Here is a 19,970-nt window from a genome sequence, read left to right on the forward strand (position 1 = left end):
CTATAGTTTCGGATCGGATCTAATATCCAAATGTTTTAATTCTAATATCCATATCCAAACTAAAACCAAAGATTTCGGATCAGATATCCAAACCAAACTTAACTTTCGGATCGAATATCCAAAAAATCGGAACAGGTTTAGATCGGATATCGAATCGGTTTTGATAATCGAATTTTTTGTCCAACCCTAATTATTATCATAACTAAAACACTGCATAAACATATGTCATTATGGATAACCAAATCCGATAAAAAAAATGTCATCTCTCCATCCCAGTCATTTGTTTGCCCCTCATATATTGTGAGGCCGCTTTTTATGACCCGAGAAATCATCCGTGTGATTTACGGACATTTTTATTTCGGCACCTTAGAATCCCAAAAAACGTGTATTATACACTTAAATTTGAGTCGTTCGGTAGCCCATATCGGGTCGTGCTTCTTTTCCTCCCGGTTTTTCTACCACATTTCCGTGGTCGCTTCACGAGTTTTCTTATTCAAATTCAGCCCCAAATAACAAATGTTAAACCATTTTTTAACGAGTATCCGGTTTCCGCCCGATACTTGTCTATCGCACACTGAAGCCTTAGATATCCACAATTTTTTTCTCCTCAAAATTATTGAGGCCTTTTTGCTTAACCATAGAATCGTCCGTGTGAATGTGTGATTTACAGACATTTTTTGTTCTAGGACCCGAAAACCGTGTATTATACATTCATACCCTCCATTTTGAGTCATTCCGGAGGCAGTATCGAGTCGTGTTTCTTTTTCTCCCTGTTTTTCTATCACGTTTTCGGGGTCGTTGTAGGAGTTACGCTATTCAATATCGCCCCAAATAACAAGTATTAAACCATTTTTTAACGAGTATCAGATCCAAGACTTGTTTATCATACACCGACAAACTCAAATGTTCTTTGTTACTACTTAAATGTTGTGACGCCACTTTCTACGACTCGAGAAATCATCCGTGTGATTTACGGACATATTTATTCCGGCACCTTAGAATCCCGAAAAACGTGTATTAAGGCAAGTGTCCGGGAGGCCGTTCCGGGTCGTGTTTGAGCCGTTCAGGAGGCCATTTCGGGTCGTGTTTCTTTTTCTCCTGGATTTTTTCGACCAAGTTTTCGGGGTCGCTTCAGCAGTTACTTATTCAATTCAGCCTCCAAATAAATAGTATTAAGCCATTTTTAATGAGTATCCGATTTCTGTCTCTCACTTAATTATACCACATCGGTAACCTCAAATGTCATCCGTGATTCCTCTAAATTTGTGAGGCCGCTTTATTTGACCCTAGCAAACGTCTATGCGATTTACGGACATTTTTGTTCCAGGACTTGGAATCCCGAAAACCGTGTGTTATACACTTCAATATACAGTTAAATTTATGCGGTTCGGGAGCCCGTATCAGGTCGTGTTTCTTTTTCTCCCAGTTTTTCTACCACGTTTCCGGGGTCGCTTCACGAGTTATCCTATTCAATTTCAGCCCCAAATAACAACTATTAAACCATTTTTTTAACGAGTAGCAAATTTTGTGAGGCCGCTTTTTACGACCCGAGAAATTATCCGTGTGATTTACGGACATTTTTATCCGGCACCTTTAAATCTCGAAAAACGTGTATTATACAGTTCAATTTGAGCCGTTCAGGAGCCCATATCGGGTCGCGTTTCTTTTTCTCTCGGTTCTTCTACCACGTGTCCCGGGTCAATTCACGAGTTATGCTATTTAATTTCAGCTCCAAATAACAATTATTAAACTATTTTTTAACAAGTATCCGATCTACGTCAGACTGGAGCCTCAAATGTCCACTTTTTTTTGTTCTTCAAAATTTTTGAGAACCAAGTGGTGTTAGTCCAGTGGTAGCCGGGTTAAACCTTGAAGCTTGTAGAAGTGCAGGAGTTGAGAGGTCCCGGGTTCGACTACCAGCTGGGGCGATGATCACTTGGCCACTGCAGCCCCCAAAGGGGGTGGCTTACATGGTCTATGTGGTGGTGCGGGAATGCATGAGCCTGGGGGGATTCAACCCCCTCGTCATTAAAAAAAAAAAAAAAAAAAAGAAGCAAAATCAAATTTTTTGATGCCGCTTTGTTTGATCCCATAACCGTCCGTGTGATTTATGGACATTTTTGTTCTGCTACTCTAAAATCCCGAAAACCGTGTATTATACACTCCATTTTGAGTCGTTCAGAAAGTCGTATCCACTCGTGTTTCTTTTTCTCCTGGTTTTTCTACCAAGTTTCCGGGGTCGATTCAGGAGTTACCCTATTCAATTTCAGCCCCAAATAACAAGTATTAACCATTTTTTAACGATATCCGTTTTCCGCACGAGACTTGTTTATCGCACATCGGCAACCTTAAATGTCCTTTGTTACTCCTCAAATTTTGTAAGACCGATTTTTACGACCCGAGAAATTATCCTGTGATTTACGGACATTTTTATCCGGCACCTTATAATTCCGGAAACCATGTATTATACACTTCAATTTGAGCTGTTCGAGAGGCCGTTCCGGGTCGTGTTTCTTTTTCTCCTAGATTTTCTACCACGTGTCCGGGGTCACTTCAACAATTACATTATTCACTTTCAGGTCCAACTAAAAAGTATTAAGCCATTTTTAACAATTTTTTATTTCCGTCTTTGACTTAATTATTGTACACCGGTAACCTCAAATATCATCCGTGATTCCTCTAAATTTGTGAGGCCGCTTTATTTGACCCTAGAAACCGTCTATACGATTTACGGACATTTTTGTTCTGGAATCCTGGAATCCCGAAAACCTTTTATTATACACTTCAATATATAGTTCAATTTGAGTCGTTCAGGAGTCCGTATCGGCTCGCGTTTCCTTTTCCCGGTTTTTCTACCACGTTTTCGGGGTGTCTTCACGAGTTATGCTATTCAATTTAAGCCCCAAATAACAACTATTAAACTATTTTTTAGCAAGTATCCGATCTTTGTCAGATACTTGTTTATCTATTTTTTAACAAGTACCCGATCTCCGTCAGATACTTGTTTATCGCACACTCGAGCCTCAAATGTCCACTTGGTTTTGCTCCTCAAAATTTTTGAGGGCGCTTTGTTTGACCCAAGAACCGCCATTTAATTTACGGACATTTTTGTTCCGGGGCTAAAATCCCGAAAACCGTGTATTATACACTCCTATAATTTTGTGAGGCCGCTTTTATGACCCGAGAAATCCTTCATGTGATTTACGGCCATTTTTATTCCGACACCTTAGAATCCCGAAAAACGTGTATTACACTTCAATTTGAGCTGTTCTAGAGGCCGTTCCGGGTCGTGTTTCTTTTTCTCCTGGATTTTCTACCATGTGTCCAGAGTCGCTTTAGCAATTACAATATTTAATTTAAGCTCCAAATTAATACTATTAAGCCATTTTTAACGAGTATCCGATTTCCGTCTCTGACTTAATTATCGCACACCGGCAACCTGAAATATCATCCTTTTCTCCTCGAAATTTGTGAGGCCGCTTTATCTAACCCTCGAAATTGTCTGTGTGATTTATGGACATTTTTGTTGTGCAACCCTTGAATGTCGAAAATCATGTATTATATATACAGTTCAGTTTGAGCCGTCCAGGAAGCCGTACTATTGTAATACTCTGTATTTTGTAGAGCAGCACTCGGTCGAGTATGGGGGTGAACTCGACCGAGTGGGTCATAGTCGGGCGAGTGCGATTGACCGAGTGAGTTGGTGTTTAAGCCTTGTTCTGACTTGTGGTCGGGCACTTAGCTGAGTAGTGACCACTCGGTCAAGTGAGCCCTTTTTACTCGACCTAGTGAGCCGATAATCTGAGTTCTATTTTCGTCGATTTAGTTCGTGGTTGAATGGGTTATTTAATATTTTGCCTAATCAGTTTCTAAACATTGTTTTAACCCTATAATCTTCTTAAGCTCTCCTAAACTCAACTCTCTTCTTTCTATACATCCTTGTGAGAAGATTCATTGCTATCGTTGGATTAACGTTTCGATCTCCACCTTTGTTAGCAATCGTTTGTGTAAGTTTCTATTCTAATTCTTGCAATCAGTTTTCCAGTGTGACTAAACCCTAGAATTTGGGGAAAATGGGAGAATTAGTAATTGGTGTATACTAGATCGATTAATGAAGGGTAGTTAATAATTGTATGTAATTATTGTTTGTAGGTAATGGATTCATAAGAAGATCAGTTGTGATTGATTACTTGGTTCTTGATTCTTAAAATGCGTTTGGTTATGCTCAAAAACTTCAGAGAGACGGTCTCTCAATAACGTTATTGAGAGACCTCTCATATGATGGGGTAATGGACCCACTGAATTTCTTTTTTCCCTATTATGTCTCCCACTAAATTAGCGGGAGATGGTCTCTCATGAGACCTACTGTTGGTTATGCTTGGAACGCTAAAAGGTAGGGTTTCCTACTCAGTTCGGTTATATGATTGATCATGAAATTGATGTGGTTATTGGATCTGCTTGGTACTCGGCAGATTATAATTAGCAGTAACAGATTGGTCAAGTAGATTACAAATGACAGATTTGATTGGCATGTTTGACTAGTATATTACAATTAGCAGATTTAGTCGAAGTGTTTGTAATTAGCTGGTTTAGGTCAATGGATTGTTATATACATGTGTAAATTATAGACAAATTCATTTTTTACAATTTATTAAAGTGAATATGCTGGGTGAGTAACATATTGAAAACCAGTAGTTTGAAGCTCAATCTAGTGTTTCAATATGCTATTTACCAAACACGTAATTTAGTAGATTGTTGAGTCAAATATACTAAAAGGCATGAACATGCTGAAATTTTATCAATCTACTGTTTACCAAACACCCTCATTGTGTTTATATGATTGGATGGTTATTATGTGATTGTAGCTTTGTTATTATGGTGGTGGTGGTGGTGATTATGGTTGTGATTGTGAAGCAACCACGATTTTTAGGCTAATTTGGTCCGGAGTAAAATGTCATTTAATTTGTACTACAATCATTTCATACCATATAAAAATGTCTCAAAATAATAGAAGGGGCACATATGCTTTGAAATAGACACATCTAAAGGTCTATATAGTCTTTTTATTTCGAATTTATGTTGTAAATAGACGAAATAAATTGTATACTCCTTTCTAAATCGTTTAAGGGAGTTTTGGAAACTCACTAGTAATGTCGAGGCCTGATGGTGCTATCGGAATAGTTTTGTCAAAGAACCTCACCGGTGTCAAAATACCCCGCAAATTATTGATTTTATATAAGTGATAATTCATGGTTTCCGTGCCAATTAGTCCCCGGAATCAAAAGTCTTTTTATATTCACACAACAACAATCACTTCGTACCATACAAAAGTGTCTCGGGATATTAGATTTGTGTTGTTTGAAATAGAGACATGTAGAGGGTTTAAGATTATTCCTCGTCCCATTTCGAAGATAGACGAAACAAGGTGTGTAAACTTCATTGTAAGTTCTTTCGGATACTTCTGAACTCACCCAAGCTATTTTAAGGCATAGTAGCCCTACTCAATGGGTTCCGCAAAAACTCTCACCACTATCGGACGATCGGCCAAATCAGTCAAATTCTGAAGGCTATTATCCATGGTTTTTGGGCCGACTTGATCCCAAAATAAAATGTCTCAAAATTCAGACAGCAATCACTCCATACCATATAAAAATGTCCCACGATAGTATAAGAGGCATATGGTTATAAAAATACACATCCAGACGCTGCACGCAATCCGACTACATCAGAAACTTGATGTATACTCCGTTTTAAGTCGTTTCAGAGGGTTCTTATGGAGATAGTACAACGCTGCACGCAATCCGACTACAGCAGAAACACCTCTAAGCTGCTAAAAAGGCAGAAGCTCATAACAAGCACAAAACCAAGTTAAACTCTCAAGAAAACTGTTCCAACTTACAAACTTAACCCTACCTGTAAGTGTGTTTCCCTCTTAATTCACATTCATTCTTTGACATTCACAAATCACAAGAAACAGAAACTACGGAACTAATATCAAGTTTTAACTTCAGCAGCAAAAAAAAAAAAAAAAAAATTATCTCAGCGGCCAGCCCAGATATGATCAGTTTAGGAGAACACAAAAACACAAATCGGGTCAGTGAGGAGAATGAGGAGAAGTGGTCTTCTTGAAATCGATCTTGTCGACCTTAACTTCGCCATCAATCAGCTCATAAACGTAAACCACAACACGGAGCCCATCAATATCCATGAGAACAAAACTCGGGTTAACATCGTAGGTGATGCTGCTGTATGCACCAGTGGCAGATCCAGGGTTGATGACCACACCACCTTCATGCTTGTAGGCTGTAAATTGATGTGTGTGACCCGTTACTAGGATGTCAACGTCCAACTGCCTTTGTAGCATGGCTAGAGAGTCCAAGTCCCCCCATGGGATTACCTGTCAATATATGATTTTTAGGAAGATAACCATGTTAAATGAACAACTGTTATCTATTCTGATGGACAGAAGATGCAAGAAGATCTGCCGACCAACCCAAATAAGAACGCCTTTGTCGCAGTCGGAAGTCAGGGATTGATACTCAGACGTGTTTTTTGGGATATGATGGAGGAATTGTGAAGAAAGTGTCATTTAAGTGAAAATCAGGGCAAGGGTGTTTGAGTCTAAGTGTGAAACATAAAAGTTAAGTTTTATCTACGTAAACTAATACTCCGTATGGAGTAACAAAATCCTAAAAAGACACATACTCAAAATGTACAAACTCCACCCTATTGACTTGACTCAACAAGTAATATCAACCCAAAAAGAATCGCCAGAATGGAAATGCGCCCGAAAAGACTCGATAATAGTACAACACATCTAAAACAGGCTCGGAACCTAGACCCGAAAATCCGACCCAAATGACCCGTTGCCAAGTCTAGATAAGAGTAGCTTGTACCAGTTTTTATTTGCTTATGATTTGGCACAAGTGAGCAAGTACAAAATTAAGGGAAAACAAAAGTTCAAACATATGCCCCACCTGGTGGCCATGACAAAGTCCCAGCTTAAATTGACCAATGGTTATTATTTTCGTGTCTGGATAACGCGTTTCTTCATCATATTCTCCTCGAGTAATATGAAGATCTGGACATATTGTCTTCAAGTAATCATGTACTTCCTGCGAGTAAAAAGTTACATGTTGATCAGTAAACCTTTTTACAGACAAAAAGTCTCCTAAAAACCACATGCTATTTACCATTTTACCTAAATACTCTTATAAAAGAGTTGTTGAAAAACTACCTACTTGGCTACCTCTAGAGTATTAAGGTAACTAGTACTGTATGTGGTTATACAATATTGCTGCATGTAAATTAATGCCAACTATGTTTCGAAGATTATCCAGGCTCCCATGGAAACAAAAGCAACCGCAACCCAACCGCATTCACCCTTAGATCTCTAGAATTTTGAAGACTAACAGCATAACCAAGATCCTGTAGACATTTCAATTCATGTTTTTCCCATTTAAAGATTTTTTAACAAGTTCCACCCAAGGTCTTCCATCAACAAATTGAAATTGGTTATGATTCCTAGAGAATCATCAAACAGCAATTCATCCAAGTAGCCAGTACGGCAATGGCACTGAACATGTATTTAGACCATTAAATTTCATTTTCAAGGGAGTGAATCATTTCAGAATGAGGATTCACAAATTCTTTTCGTTAACCACTCAGTGCTATCTGTACACAGAAGGCTAGCGATTTTCTTTGCCAAACTCATTTCCTGTTAGCGTATGCAACTTAATATAACCTTTCATTGAATTTCAACATTCCTTGGAAATTTGACATTGTAACCGTTGCAAGTCACAATCAATACACTTATCATCGTTGAAATTAAAACCATTGAAGCAACAGAAACAGACTTGTCACCAGGAGAAGTTATATCACATGTCTGTCTTGTAGGATGGTGCAATCAACTTGATTAGGTTTATTCTGTTCACCGACTTTTCAGCAAAATCGACCGTCACCAACGTCGGATGGTAAAATTAATCTAATGCTACCTCAATCCAAATAAAACCTCAAATGCACAAAAGTCGTATCTGCATATTGCATAGATACTTCAGAAACAGGAGAACCTCACATCTGCGAAATTTGAAATGTGAAATAGTAACCTCTTCCTTCTCACTTGTAAACTTACAATAATAGTTACAAAATTACAACCACAGTAGAGATCATATAAATTGGAATCCACAACATGAAAAGGAAGGAGCCCAAGGATTGTTTTGACCAGTTACTTTACATTTTACATCAAGGCAGTTATGTAACACTACTCCTTACGCTACTTCTCGTAGTATGAAGCCCAATAAAAACGGAAATATCTGGCGACGGAAATATCACCACACTAACTCATATTTTATACTCCCTCCCATTCAATAGGTTCTTTACATTTGCTATTGGTGCGATTTTTTAGGAAAGCACATGCAAGTGTGCTAAGTATATGCACATTATGTTAAGCAAATTAGCCAAAGAAAAAAAAAGTAATATGTAAAGAATCTATTTAACATGCCAAAAAAAGGAATACGTAAAGAATATTTGAATAGGAGGGAGTATAATGCAACAACCCTCCTCATTAAGGTTGATTCTCCACTTGCTCATTATGCTTGACACTAGAAAAACATAAATTTTGAAGTTCCACAGAGGGTGTGTCTGCTCTTAAGATAAGCAAGCAGCATTATAGGAATTTTCATATCTTTAAAATTCTAGAACAAATGCTTGGGTACCACAGCTGCTCTTACAAAGATCAAAGGAAGTAATTTAGATAAACGGCGCTCGGACTCGGGTACGAGGTACGGGTACCTATGATGCTCGGACTCTTCACTTACCCCGAAGGATCCGGTGGACACGACCCGGACAGGATATGGATCCCTTGTCGCATCCTTCTATGAGAAATTGGATCCTTCGGTGTGAGTGTGTTTTGTTCTTACCCTCTGTTTTGTACAAAAACCCTATATCAGAAGTGATCTTGACATGAATTTAATGCTGTAATAAAGTCTTCATTCATATTAAACATGAAGAAATTATTTTTCATTTCTTTTCTTTGATTTTTTTTAACTAATAATCAATTTTTTCAGGAAAAATAAAAATTAGCCGAGTCCAAATTTAAATTTGGATCTTCGTATCCGAGTCCTTGTTTTTGAGATTTCAAGGATCCGTAGATTTCAAGGATCCGTACCCGTGTCGGATCCTCATATCCAAGTCCGAGCATCATAGATGTCAGGTACGAATCCTTGTATCCGACACTTGGAAGTCATAAAATTAAGCATACGTGGACATGAGTAACTGATGCGAATTTTACTCTTAGAGAATAAAACTCGTATGAGTGCAACGGAAACAAAGAAAGAACAAACAAGATCCGAACGTACTAGGTACGACCCGATCTGATTTGTAAGGATATTTGATGAATTAGACCTATAACTCACCAATGGTGACGAACTCAAGACCTATTGAGATCGACAAGTTAATATTCAAATGCGCAAGATGAATAATTAACAAAAGAATGCCAGCAGCAATTTCTGAATTTTTATGATAAAACTTGAATGCCCAAAACTACAATCTTCATGGCTATAAATAGCCTTAAGAAAACAACCTTCCAAAGCAAAAGTTACGACTCTTAATGATGAAAGTAACTAGCTAATTATGATCAATGATGAAAGTAACTAGCTAATTATGATCAACGATGAAAGTGATAAGCTAATTATGCCCTTTAATAAAGTGGAAATAAAATACTAAATTGAATGGAAATAAACGACACATTAAACAGGGGCAATAACCACCCTTTATTGACTAATTAAAAAGGCACTTAAATGACTTGTAGAAACCATGCACTTAGATGAATCCATCGTATGTAACCAAGCTTACGAACCCAAACTCCGAACCCGACAATAATGAGACTTGAGTAGTGTTATCCGGATTCTCACCCGTATCATCCCTTCCCCCTTCGAAAGGAATTGACCTCAATTCATGTCGCTTCAATCCGCCGGGATCAAAGACGACTATTACTAACATTAGAACGGACTCATAAACAAAATCATGTGAATTGCACGGTGTCTTGAATTCCGAACCCAAAATATAATGTAATCGAGATGAATCTTTCACACATGCAACATCCTTTGCTATTTCAAAATCAACCAAATAACAATCGGATTGATCTTGAAATTCACAACAACCGTTCGCATTCACGATGGACTTATCAAACAATTCAAACTCATGTGCCGAATTGATAGAACAATATGGTGTTTGAACATAAGTAACACAACCATCCTCATCTCCATAATCATCATAGATAGGAGGTAAAGTTGGGTCAAAATCAACTTGTTGTTCATAGATGCCTTCAATCGAGAATACACCCAACATGTCTCAATTTTTTTTTTTTAGATGAACAGTACACTGACGTGAACAGTTTTTTTATTTTTTCTTTTTATTTTTTTATTTTTTTTTATTTTTTGGTTTTTTTTTCCTCTAAAACCCTCCCCTAAGATAAGTTATCAAAACCGATTAACCCTTGAACGACCTGCCCAAGTTTAACCTTTGAATTCCAATCGCAATCGGAAATTCAACGAAAAGATGGCTTCGACACACCTAGGATCGTCTCGATTATAGGAAATCAAGAGTCGAAGCTCTGATACCACTAATGATACGAATTATAATGCGGAAGCGAAATAAATTAAAATACACGAACTAAGTTCGAGTATGGGATTTTTGGTAACGATAAAAGTTGTAGAATTAGACCTATAATTCGACAACGGTGAACGGACTCAAGACCTATTGAGAACGATCTAGTTAATATTCAAATAGCATTCGAATAAAAACAGTGTTTGTGCTTAACAAACGTTTTTTGAAAGTTTGATTACTCCATACCTTATTGTGGGAAATAAAAGACTATAAATAGCCTATCAAAACAGCCGTTCAAGCCATTGAAAAGGCTACTAAAAAAAATAACAACAGCCTTTCAAGCCATTGAAAAGGCTACTAATGACTAAAATAACGTAGCTCATAAAGGCCATAATTCTATCAATTAAAGGCCATTAAACAACAAAGTAAATAGCAAAACAGTCTTTCAAGCCATTGAAAGGGCTACTAATGACTAAAATAATGTAGCTCATAAAGGCCATAATTCTATCAATTAAGGAGATGCTAGATTCCACCGTAAGAAGCTAAACAAACGAACTTCAGCTTCGGATTTGAAAGACCCATCGAATGACCCATTGTTGCTATAAGGCCCAACGATCCATCGTTACTTGAACCCGTACCCGTATCATCGATGATACGGGTGAGAATCCGGATAACACTACTCAAGTCTCGTTATTGTCGGGTTCGGAGTTTGGGTTCGTAAGCTTGGTTACATACGATGGATTCATCTAAGTGCATGGTTTCTACAAGTCATTTAAGTGCCTTTTTAATTAGTCAATAAAGGGTGGTTATTGCCCCTGTTTAATGTGTCGTTTATTTCCATTCAATTTGGTATTTTATTTCCACTTTATTAAAAGGCATAATTAGCTAATCACTTTCATCATTGATCATAATTAGCTAGTTACTTTCATCATTGATCATAATTAGCTAGTTACTTTCATCATTAAGAGTCGTAACTTTTGCTTTGGAAGGTTGTTTTCTTAAGGCTATTTATAGCCATGAAGATTGTAGTTTTGGGCATTCAAGTTTTATCATAAAAATTCAGAAATTGCTGCTGGCATTCTTTTGTTAATTATTCATCTTGCGCATTTGAATATTAACTTGTCGATCTCAATAGGTCTTGAGTTCGTCACCATTGGTGAGTTATAGGTCTAATTCATCAAATATCCTTACAAATCAGATCGGGTCGTACCTAGTACGTTCGGATCTTGTTTGTTCTTTCTTTGTTTCCGCTGCACTCATACGAGTTTTATTCTCTCGAGTAAAATTCGCATCATAAGTGGTATCAGAGAGACCTTGGGAAGACGTTTCTATGGATTTTATTGTAGCATTGCCACGTACTCAAAGAGGAAAGGATGCTATCATGGTAGTGGTGGATCGATTTTCTAAAATGGCGCATTTTATTCCGTGTCACAAGACCGACGATGCAAGTAACGTGGCCGATTTGTATTTCAGGGAAATAGTGCGTTTACATGGTATTCCTAAAACCATCGTTTCCGATCGTGACTCGAAATTTTTGAGCTATTGCTGGAATACGTTATGGAGGAAAGTGGGTACTAAACTTTTGTTTAGCACCTCGCACCATCCTCAAACGGATGGGCAAACGGAGGTTACTAATCGGACGACGGACGTTGGGCACCTTGTTACGGGGTTTGGTAAGTAAGACCCAAAGAGATTGGGATATCAAGCTTGCTCATGCCGAGTTCGCCTATAATCGATCTCATACCTATGCTACGGGTCGTTCTCCATTCGAAGTTGTCTATGGGTTAAATCCACATGTTCCTCTTGATCTACTTCCAATGCCGGCAGGTGAGCTAGTCCATCGGGATGCCGAATCCAAGCTTAAGGCAATGTTAAAGCTACATCAGCAAGTTCATGACCGGATTGTTAAAGTAAATACTGCTTACCAACGGAAATCCAACAAGCACAAAAGTCCTCGTATATTCAAGGAAGGAGACCTGGTTTGGGTGAATTTAAGAAAGGAACGGTTTCCAAGTAAGCGAAAGAATAAGCTCATGCCTCGAGCCGATGGGCCCTTCAAGGTAGCTGCCCGTGTCAACGATAATGCCTATAAGATCGAGTTACCCGGAGAATATGGAGTTCATGCCACTTTCAATGTGGGTGACTTGTCACCATATCTCGATGATAATGGCCTTGCGGAATTGAGGTCAATTCCTTTCGAAGAGGGAGGAGATGATACGGGTACGGGTTCAAGTAACGATGGATCGTTGGGCCTTATAGCAACAATGGGTCATTCGATGGGTCTTTCAAATCCGAAGCTGAAGTTCGTTTGTTTAGCTTCTTACGGTGGAATCTAGCATCTCCTTAATTGATAGAATTATGGCCTTTATGAGCTACATTATTTTAGTCATTAGTAGCCCTTTCAATGGCTTGAAAGGCTGTTTTGCTATTTACTTTGTTGTTTAATGGCCTTTAATTGATAGAATTATGGCCTTTATGAGCTACGTTATTTTACCTTTTCAATGGCTTGAAAGGATGTTGTTATTTTTTTTAGTAGCCTTTTCAATGGCTTGAACGGCTGTTTTGATAGGCTATTTATAGTCTTTTATTTCCCACAATAAGGTATGGAGTAATCAAACAACAACAACAACATCAGAGCCTTAATCCCAAAATGATTTGGGGTCGGCTGACATGAATCATCCTTTCGAACCGTCCATGGGTGAACGCACGCCTCAAAATGCGAATAAAAAAGGGGAAGATAAAAAACAAAAGGGAGAACGAAAATGTAATGGAAAGTCAAGGTGAACCAAAAATCCCATACTCGAACTTAGTTCGTGTATTTTAATTTATTTCGCTTCCGCATTATAATTCGTATCAGTAACTAACGGATACGATTTTCAGACATGGTCAACATATCCAATTTCATATTTGGACACGGTCAACGCATCTATTTTTCCTATGTATTTTGTTATAAAAATAAAAATAAATTTGTACTGGAAAAAATGGTACTTTTAGTTGTGTATACCTTATACTAGTGAGTAGTAACCAAGATATATTTTTTTCATTTTACAAAAATTAAAAGAAAGATCTTGAAACTATTTACGTAATTAAATAACGTAAAAAGTAATAGCAGTAAATAGTCTTAGAAAACTAAAGATTCCAAGTTCCAACTAGCTTGAATGAATGGATATTTAATAAAGCACTAAACATGCTTTGAAAAGTCAAAGAATTCGATAAAAGTTAGAACACGTGTAAGGTTATAAAAAGAGAGTTAAAAGGCTATCATGCATTGAGAACCTAAAAGTATTAAACAATTAAACAGATAAAGACAGAAAGTAGAAAAAGATATATGAAGAGACCGCACGACTAAATAACACCGTCGTCCGCCATGCCCACCCCCTATTCGGCGTCGAAAACCTAACTATGTCATATCCTTTGTCTTTTTGTCGCTCATCTACGCCGAGTCCATTCTCCGGCAGAGTGCAGTGTCCAGTGTCCGAGCATCATAAATTTAGATTAATGTCATTTTCCTATTAAAAGACGTGTGTAGTCCCCAGTCAGTGGCGTTTCCGAAAAACTTCAATCTAACGTTAACGTCAAAGAAAAGAACGATCCACAGGATATGAACGAACCAAGCCCTGCCACACAAAAACCACCAGCGGATAAAAGAAGAAATACCTAATCCAGCTATGGTCTTTCCAGAGCTATATACAAATAAGGAAACACAGCTAAAATTTAATATGTTTTTACTGAACATATCAGCAATCACAGCTAAACTCATCACCTCCTAACCCTGAACAAGAGACCTTGATAATTAAAAATGCATGCAAAGTCTTTATCCCTCTTTTATAATATTGATGCTAACTGCTAAGTGCTACCCCACAGGGCACTAGCAACAGAAAAGAAAATCCACGGCCTTACAATAAGAAGCATCAAGAGAGCATCTTGTCACATACAGAAAACCAAAATTCTTGAATTCCGTGCCTATTGTTTTTAGAAAAATTCACAACCACGAAACAGAACAATAACATATCTTGAGGTGATATAGAAGTCATGAGCTACATGTTGCGAGCTCATATGATACATTTATAGGTTTACCACTTCCTTCTATAAGACCGTCCCTAATTTTCTATACAACACTACTTTGCACGCATACCAGCAAACAGCCCCCCACCTGGTTACGGATAACCCTTAAACCTCCCAGGCTACACTTTCAGTGGGTAAGCATGAACCATACTGGATAAAGGTAGTAATAATGGCAATCAGTCAATGGCGGTTGTCATTGGCTGATTGCCATGAGCTACATGTTGCGAGCTCATATGATACATTAATAGGTTTACCACTTCCTTCTTATAAGACCGTCCCTAATTTTCTACACAACACTACTTTGCACGTATACCAGAAAATAGCCCCCCACCTGGTTACGGATAACCCTAAAACCTCCCAGGCTACATTTCAGTGGGTAAGCATGAACCATACTGGATAAAGGTAGTAATAATGGCAATCAGCCAATGGCGGTTGTATTTTGCACCACAGCATTAATAAGGCGATTCAAAAATCACAAACAGAAGTTCAAGTGATTAGGGAATAAAGATACACCGAAGTCCAAGCATCTATAGCATAATTTTGTGGAGAATCAAAATGTTGATATCAATGGGAGCCATGATCTTTGCCATTGGAAAGCAAAACTGCCATTATCTTTAAGATGTAAGGGCTGAAAAGGTGAAAACAATAGATCATGTTCTTCCCTTGTGGACCATGGCTGAGTATGGCGATGTAAAGCCTTGATCTGCCACATGGAATCCCCAATCAACAAATAAATCATTATTCATCTGAATTAAGGATTTTCCACTGTTGATATCTAAATGCTATGATGCTCGGACACGGCACTTTACCCCATCATACTCGTGTACGTACGACACGACATGGAATTCGTGTCCGGAAGCCTTGGTGAAAACACTTCAGTTTGTCGGACAAGATGACACAAAAGACAAAGGACATGACATAGTTAGGTTTCCGGTGTCGAATAGGGGGTCCGCATGGCGGACGACGATATTATTTAGTTGTGCTTGCTTTCTTGCTTCATATATCTTTTTCTACTTCATTTATTTGTTTAATTGTTTAATACTTTTAGGTTCTCAATGCATGGTAGCCTTTTAACTCTCTTTTTATAACCTTACACGTGTTCTAACTTTTATTGAATTCTTTGACTTTTCAAAGCATGTTTAGTGCTTTATTAAATATCCATTCATTCAAGCTAGTTGGAACTCTTCAGTTTTCTATGACTATTTACTACTATTACTTGTTACGTTATTAAATTACATAAATAGTTTTAATATCTTTCTGTTAATTTTTGTAAAATGAAAGAAAATATTTCTTGGTCACGGGTATATGGTATACACGTCAAAAAGTACCATTTTTTTCCTGTACAAATTTATTTTTATTTTATAAAAAATCCATATGAAAAATGGATGCATTGACCATGTCCAAATATGAAAATTGGATACGTTGACCGTGTCTAAAAGTCGTATACGCAAGTTAATCGTGTCCTCGTATCCTTAATTTTATGACGTCAAGTGTCAGACACAAGGGGATTTGTATCCGTACAACGTCCCCGAGTCCAAGCACCATAGTCTAAATGTATTTTTTTCCATTGTAGGCTATTTGTCAAGCTTATGTAAAAGCTGCTTCCTTTCAGCTATAGCATTCCTCGTCAAATTTTTCCAACAATCCCTATAATGAGCCCCAGCGACAATGGAACAACTACGAGAACCAATTAGTTTAAAAAAGCGGGCCTTTAGTGCGCCTAAGGCGCGCCTTGGAGGAAACACAGGCCAAAACGCGCCTCGGTGCATTTTAGGTTCGCCTTATAGACTACGCTCACCTAACAAGGCTAACTAGTACGCATTTTCCATATCTTTTAGACATGGCTCACCATTTCTTTTTTCCATTATTCCCAACTTTACCCCTTGACATGTTAGCCAACTAGAAAACTCCTAAAAAGGTTATTGTTGCTAAAAAATTTATTTGGAAGTTACAAACTTGCTATCAACAATAGGGCACCTCGCGTCCAAAAGGCGCGCGCCTTCGCCCTGATTCTTCATCAGAAAACCCACACCAGCATTTTAACCTACACCAGCATTTTAACACAGAGATCCTTAATCGCTCATTCTTCTCCACAGCTCTCGTCAACTATGTCAAGTTTAGTGCACTAGCCCATAGCAAAAATATCCCATTTGACATCTAATATGCTAGTCCAAAATTTGCCATCAAAATGAAATTCCATAGGTTAGGCTTCATCATTTATGGAATGGAAGATAAAACCCAATGGACTTCAATACACCCGAAGATAAATTTTATCAATGTGGTCTTAGGTTTTGTCTTGTTTGTACTCCCTAAACATAATTAAGAAAGCCTTCAGAATAGATGTTCCGTTCACTTCCAAACATATACAACCAAAACTAGTCTACATTTAAGACATGGTGGTCCAAAAGATTAGTGAGTCTTATAATAATTTGCACTGCAATAACCATCAGATTTAGTCCTAAGGACCACACCTCCCATCTACCCTATCTTGGAATAAGCAACATAACAAATTATCAGGCAAAGGGCAATGTATGCCGATCGAAACTTCACACCAGTGGCAGAGTAGCACACGCAAAAGGGAAGTGGTAAAGGCATCCAATTGTATTTAGCTTTAGGGACAGCAAGAAATGGGTTAACTGTTACAGGGTAATGGAACTCAAAACAAAGGAGAAAAGGAGGAAGATGATGGTGGTGAATGACAGTTAAGGAGTGGCGAGGGAGAAAGAGGTGGTGGGGAAATTATTGCTCTCATATGACTAGATGAAGGTAATTTAATAACTCAAGGAAGGTGGGTAACTACTATCTATCCCCTTAATAGAGCACTTATAGTCTATCTTCATCTTTTTCCACTATCAAACACCAATACTACCTCTAACTTTTCTATGTACATTTCCTTAATTACCTCCAAACAATTGCCCTTAATCAAAGCAAAACTATAGTAAAAAGGTATAATATATAGCTCACTGTAGTTGCGCCTTTTCCTCAAGAACCATAAAGCAAAACTATTTATCAGTCCAACTAGGATAAACTCTTTCATTATGACAATTGGCGCCCATGTCTAAGATACTAACAGAGTATATCACATTTGGAACTGCAATAACTCTGTTACTCCAACATGAAATACAATCCAACAATCACAAAGTTAGCAGCATACTACAAAGAAAACGTCACAAACGCTAAAACAACTAAACATCAGCTACAACCAAGCCGAGTCCAACGGCTCATCACACACTCCTTTTTCAATGCATCATAGTCCATTTACAAACACATTTATTTAACAGGTAAACACAAAGAATGCTAACTGGATTAGTGCCCAATAATCAACAGCTTTAATCATAAACATGGCAATATTCAGCGCTTCAACAACAATATTACCCCAGTACCTTAGTGGCTCACTAAAGTAGCTGCGCTTTATTTTATCGTGAAGTAGCAGTCAATGCAGTTCTCTACACACTTTTCATCTCCAAAAGAACCAAAAACCCGACTCAACTAACAACCAAAGAAACCAAATCCTTAATGAAAACAAAGCATTACGAATTCCGGGTACTCTAAATTAAAAACCCACATTGTACCCTAGATCAAAACAACAACACACCCAGATAAAACAACAATCAAATTCATAAAAACCCATCAAAATCAAAACAAAATAAAGCTGAAATCAAATCAAAACAAAGTAACATACTTTGATACAAAGATTGCCAGTGCAAATAATATGTTGAATTTTTCCAGGAACAAGCATTGATTTGAATTTATCAGGTAGATCAGGTGCTCTATGTGGGATATGAAGATCCCCAATTGCCAATACTAACACCATTTAATTGAAAAAATCTGCAACAAAACCCAGAAAATTTGCAAGAAATTCATGATCATTTAATGTCAATTAAAAGGGGGGGAAATTGATTTTGAAGAGGAACAATTAAGAAAATTAAGGGTTAAATTAGGGATTAGGGTAATTACCTTGGGATTTTTTTTTAGGAATGAAATTGAAGAAAGTAGGAGAAGTAGAAGATGACTGATATCAGATCACCGTTGACGATCTTCACAAAACCTTGCGAATATTGTTTTGCAGGAAAGAAATGGGAATCACACTGCCAACGACGTCGTTTCCCCCACTTTTGTAATTTTGTTTTGTTTTGATCGCCTAAGAGACTGATGACTACTCCGTATGACTTTATGACTATTACCCTGACCCTGAACCGATATTAGGCCAACTTGGCCCAGCCCACACTATTGGACCAAATTTTCTAGCCTGCCTAACCCCTGTGTCAGCCCCTCCCCCCAGTCCCGGCCAGGGCCGGAAATTTCCAGCACGCCCTATCCCGGTTAAAATAAAAACACAAATAAAAAAAAGTTATGAGGGTCGGGCCCGGGCCAGGCCATAGGGGGCTTCCCAGCCCACCCCGCCCCCTCTTTTGCATAGGTTGCAACCCCACAACCTAGCTCTAGTCGCACTGGCCCGGCCCAATGTCCAGCCCTACTCAAACGCAACCCGAGTCTAGCCCATAACTATAAATATTGTTTTGTTTATAAAAAAATTACAGATTTGAGTACGGTACTAGGGAGGAAACGGGCTGGGCTAGGCTAGACACATGAGATGTAAAATGTAAATTTTTTTTGTTGTTTACTAAAGCGACAACAAAAGAAGGCAACTGGTTAATCCTCACATAAAATCGCTCATGTGTGAGCACTACAATTTTCAACAATTTTAAAAAAATTTTTTTTACTAAAGTAATATGCATAAGTTTCCACTATTTTAAAATACCTACGATACAATACAAAATTAAAGATTAACCATACTTAGTCAACTTCGTATTTCAATATACATTATAATTTGTTTAAAATTATATAATTATGCTTATTATTTTTAAATTATTATTTCTAGCATGTTCAAAATATTGAATATATTATGTGTACATATGTAGTATTTGATTTAATGAATTATTTTCAAAACATTCTCAGGCAATTTAACACTAGTTATACATTAACAAATTCCTGATATATAATGGTAAATAAATGACCACAAGTCTAGAACGAAGGGAGTACTCCATGTCCATAAAACCAATGATTTAGATAAGCTCATGTTTGGAGGGACATAAACATAAGGCATGTTGCACAGTAAAAATCATTGATTTTCAGATAACAAAAATATATTAATGCTTTTAACTATTCTTTTTAATTTCGGAATTTGGGGCCGGGTAATGTGAGTACTAACCCTTGTTACTATGTTATTCCCCACTATGCACGTATATAGTTTATATATACATTCAACCATGCATATATACATATTCATATATACATTC

General features: G+C 37.6%; 1 protein-coding gene across 1 annotated transcript; it reads right to left on the minus strand.

The window, feature by feature from the left end:
* Nucleotides 1-5,849: 5,849 nt before the first annotated feature.
* Nucleotides 5,850-18,821, minus strand: LOC141652693 (vacuolar protein sorting-associated protein 29). The gene is made up of 4 exons (XM_074460277.1): nt 18,628-18,821; nt 18,353-18,498; nt 6,978-7,115; nt 5,850-6,397 (listed from the first exon to the last, which is right to left on the minus strand). The coding sequence occupies exons 2-4, from the start codon at nt 18,482-18,484 to the stop codon at nt 6,095-6,097; spliced, it is 573 nt and encodes a 190-aa protein (XP_074316378.1). The 5' UTR covers nt 18,485-18,498; nt 18,628-18,821; the 3' UTR covers nt 5,850-6,094.
* Between the last annotated feature and the right edge of the window lie 1,149 nt (nt 18,822-19,970).

Source organism: Silene latifolia, chromosome 4, assembly GCF_048544455.1.
Source record: "Silene latifolia isolate original U9 population chromosome 4, ASM4854445v1, whole genome shotgun sequence".
Taxonomy (NCBI): domain Eukaryota; kingdom Viridiplantae; phylum Streptophyta; class Magnoliopsida; order Caryophyllales; family Caryophyllaceae; genus Silene; species Silene latifolia.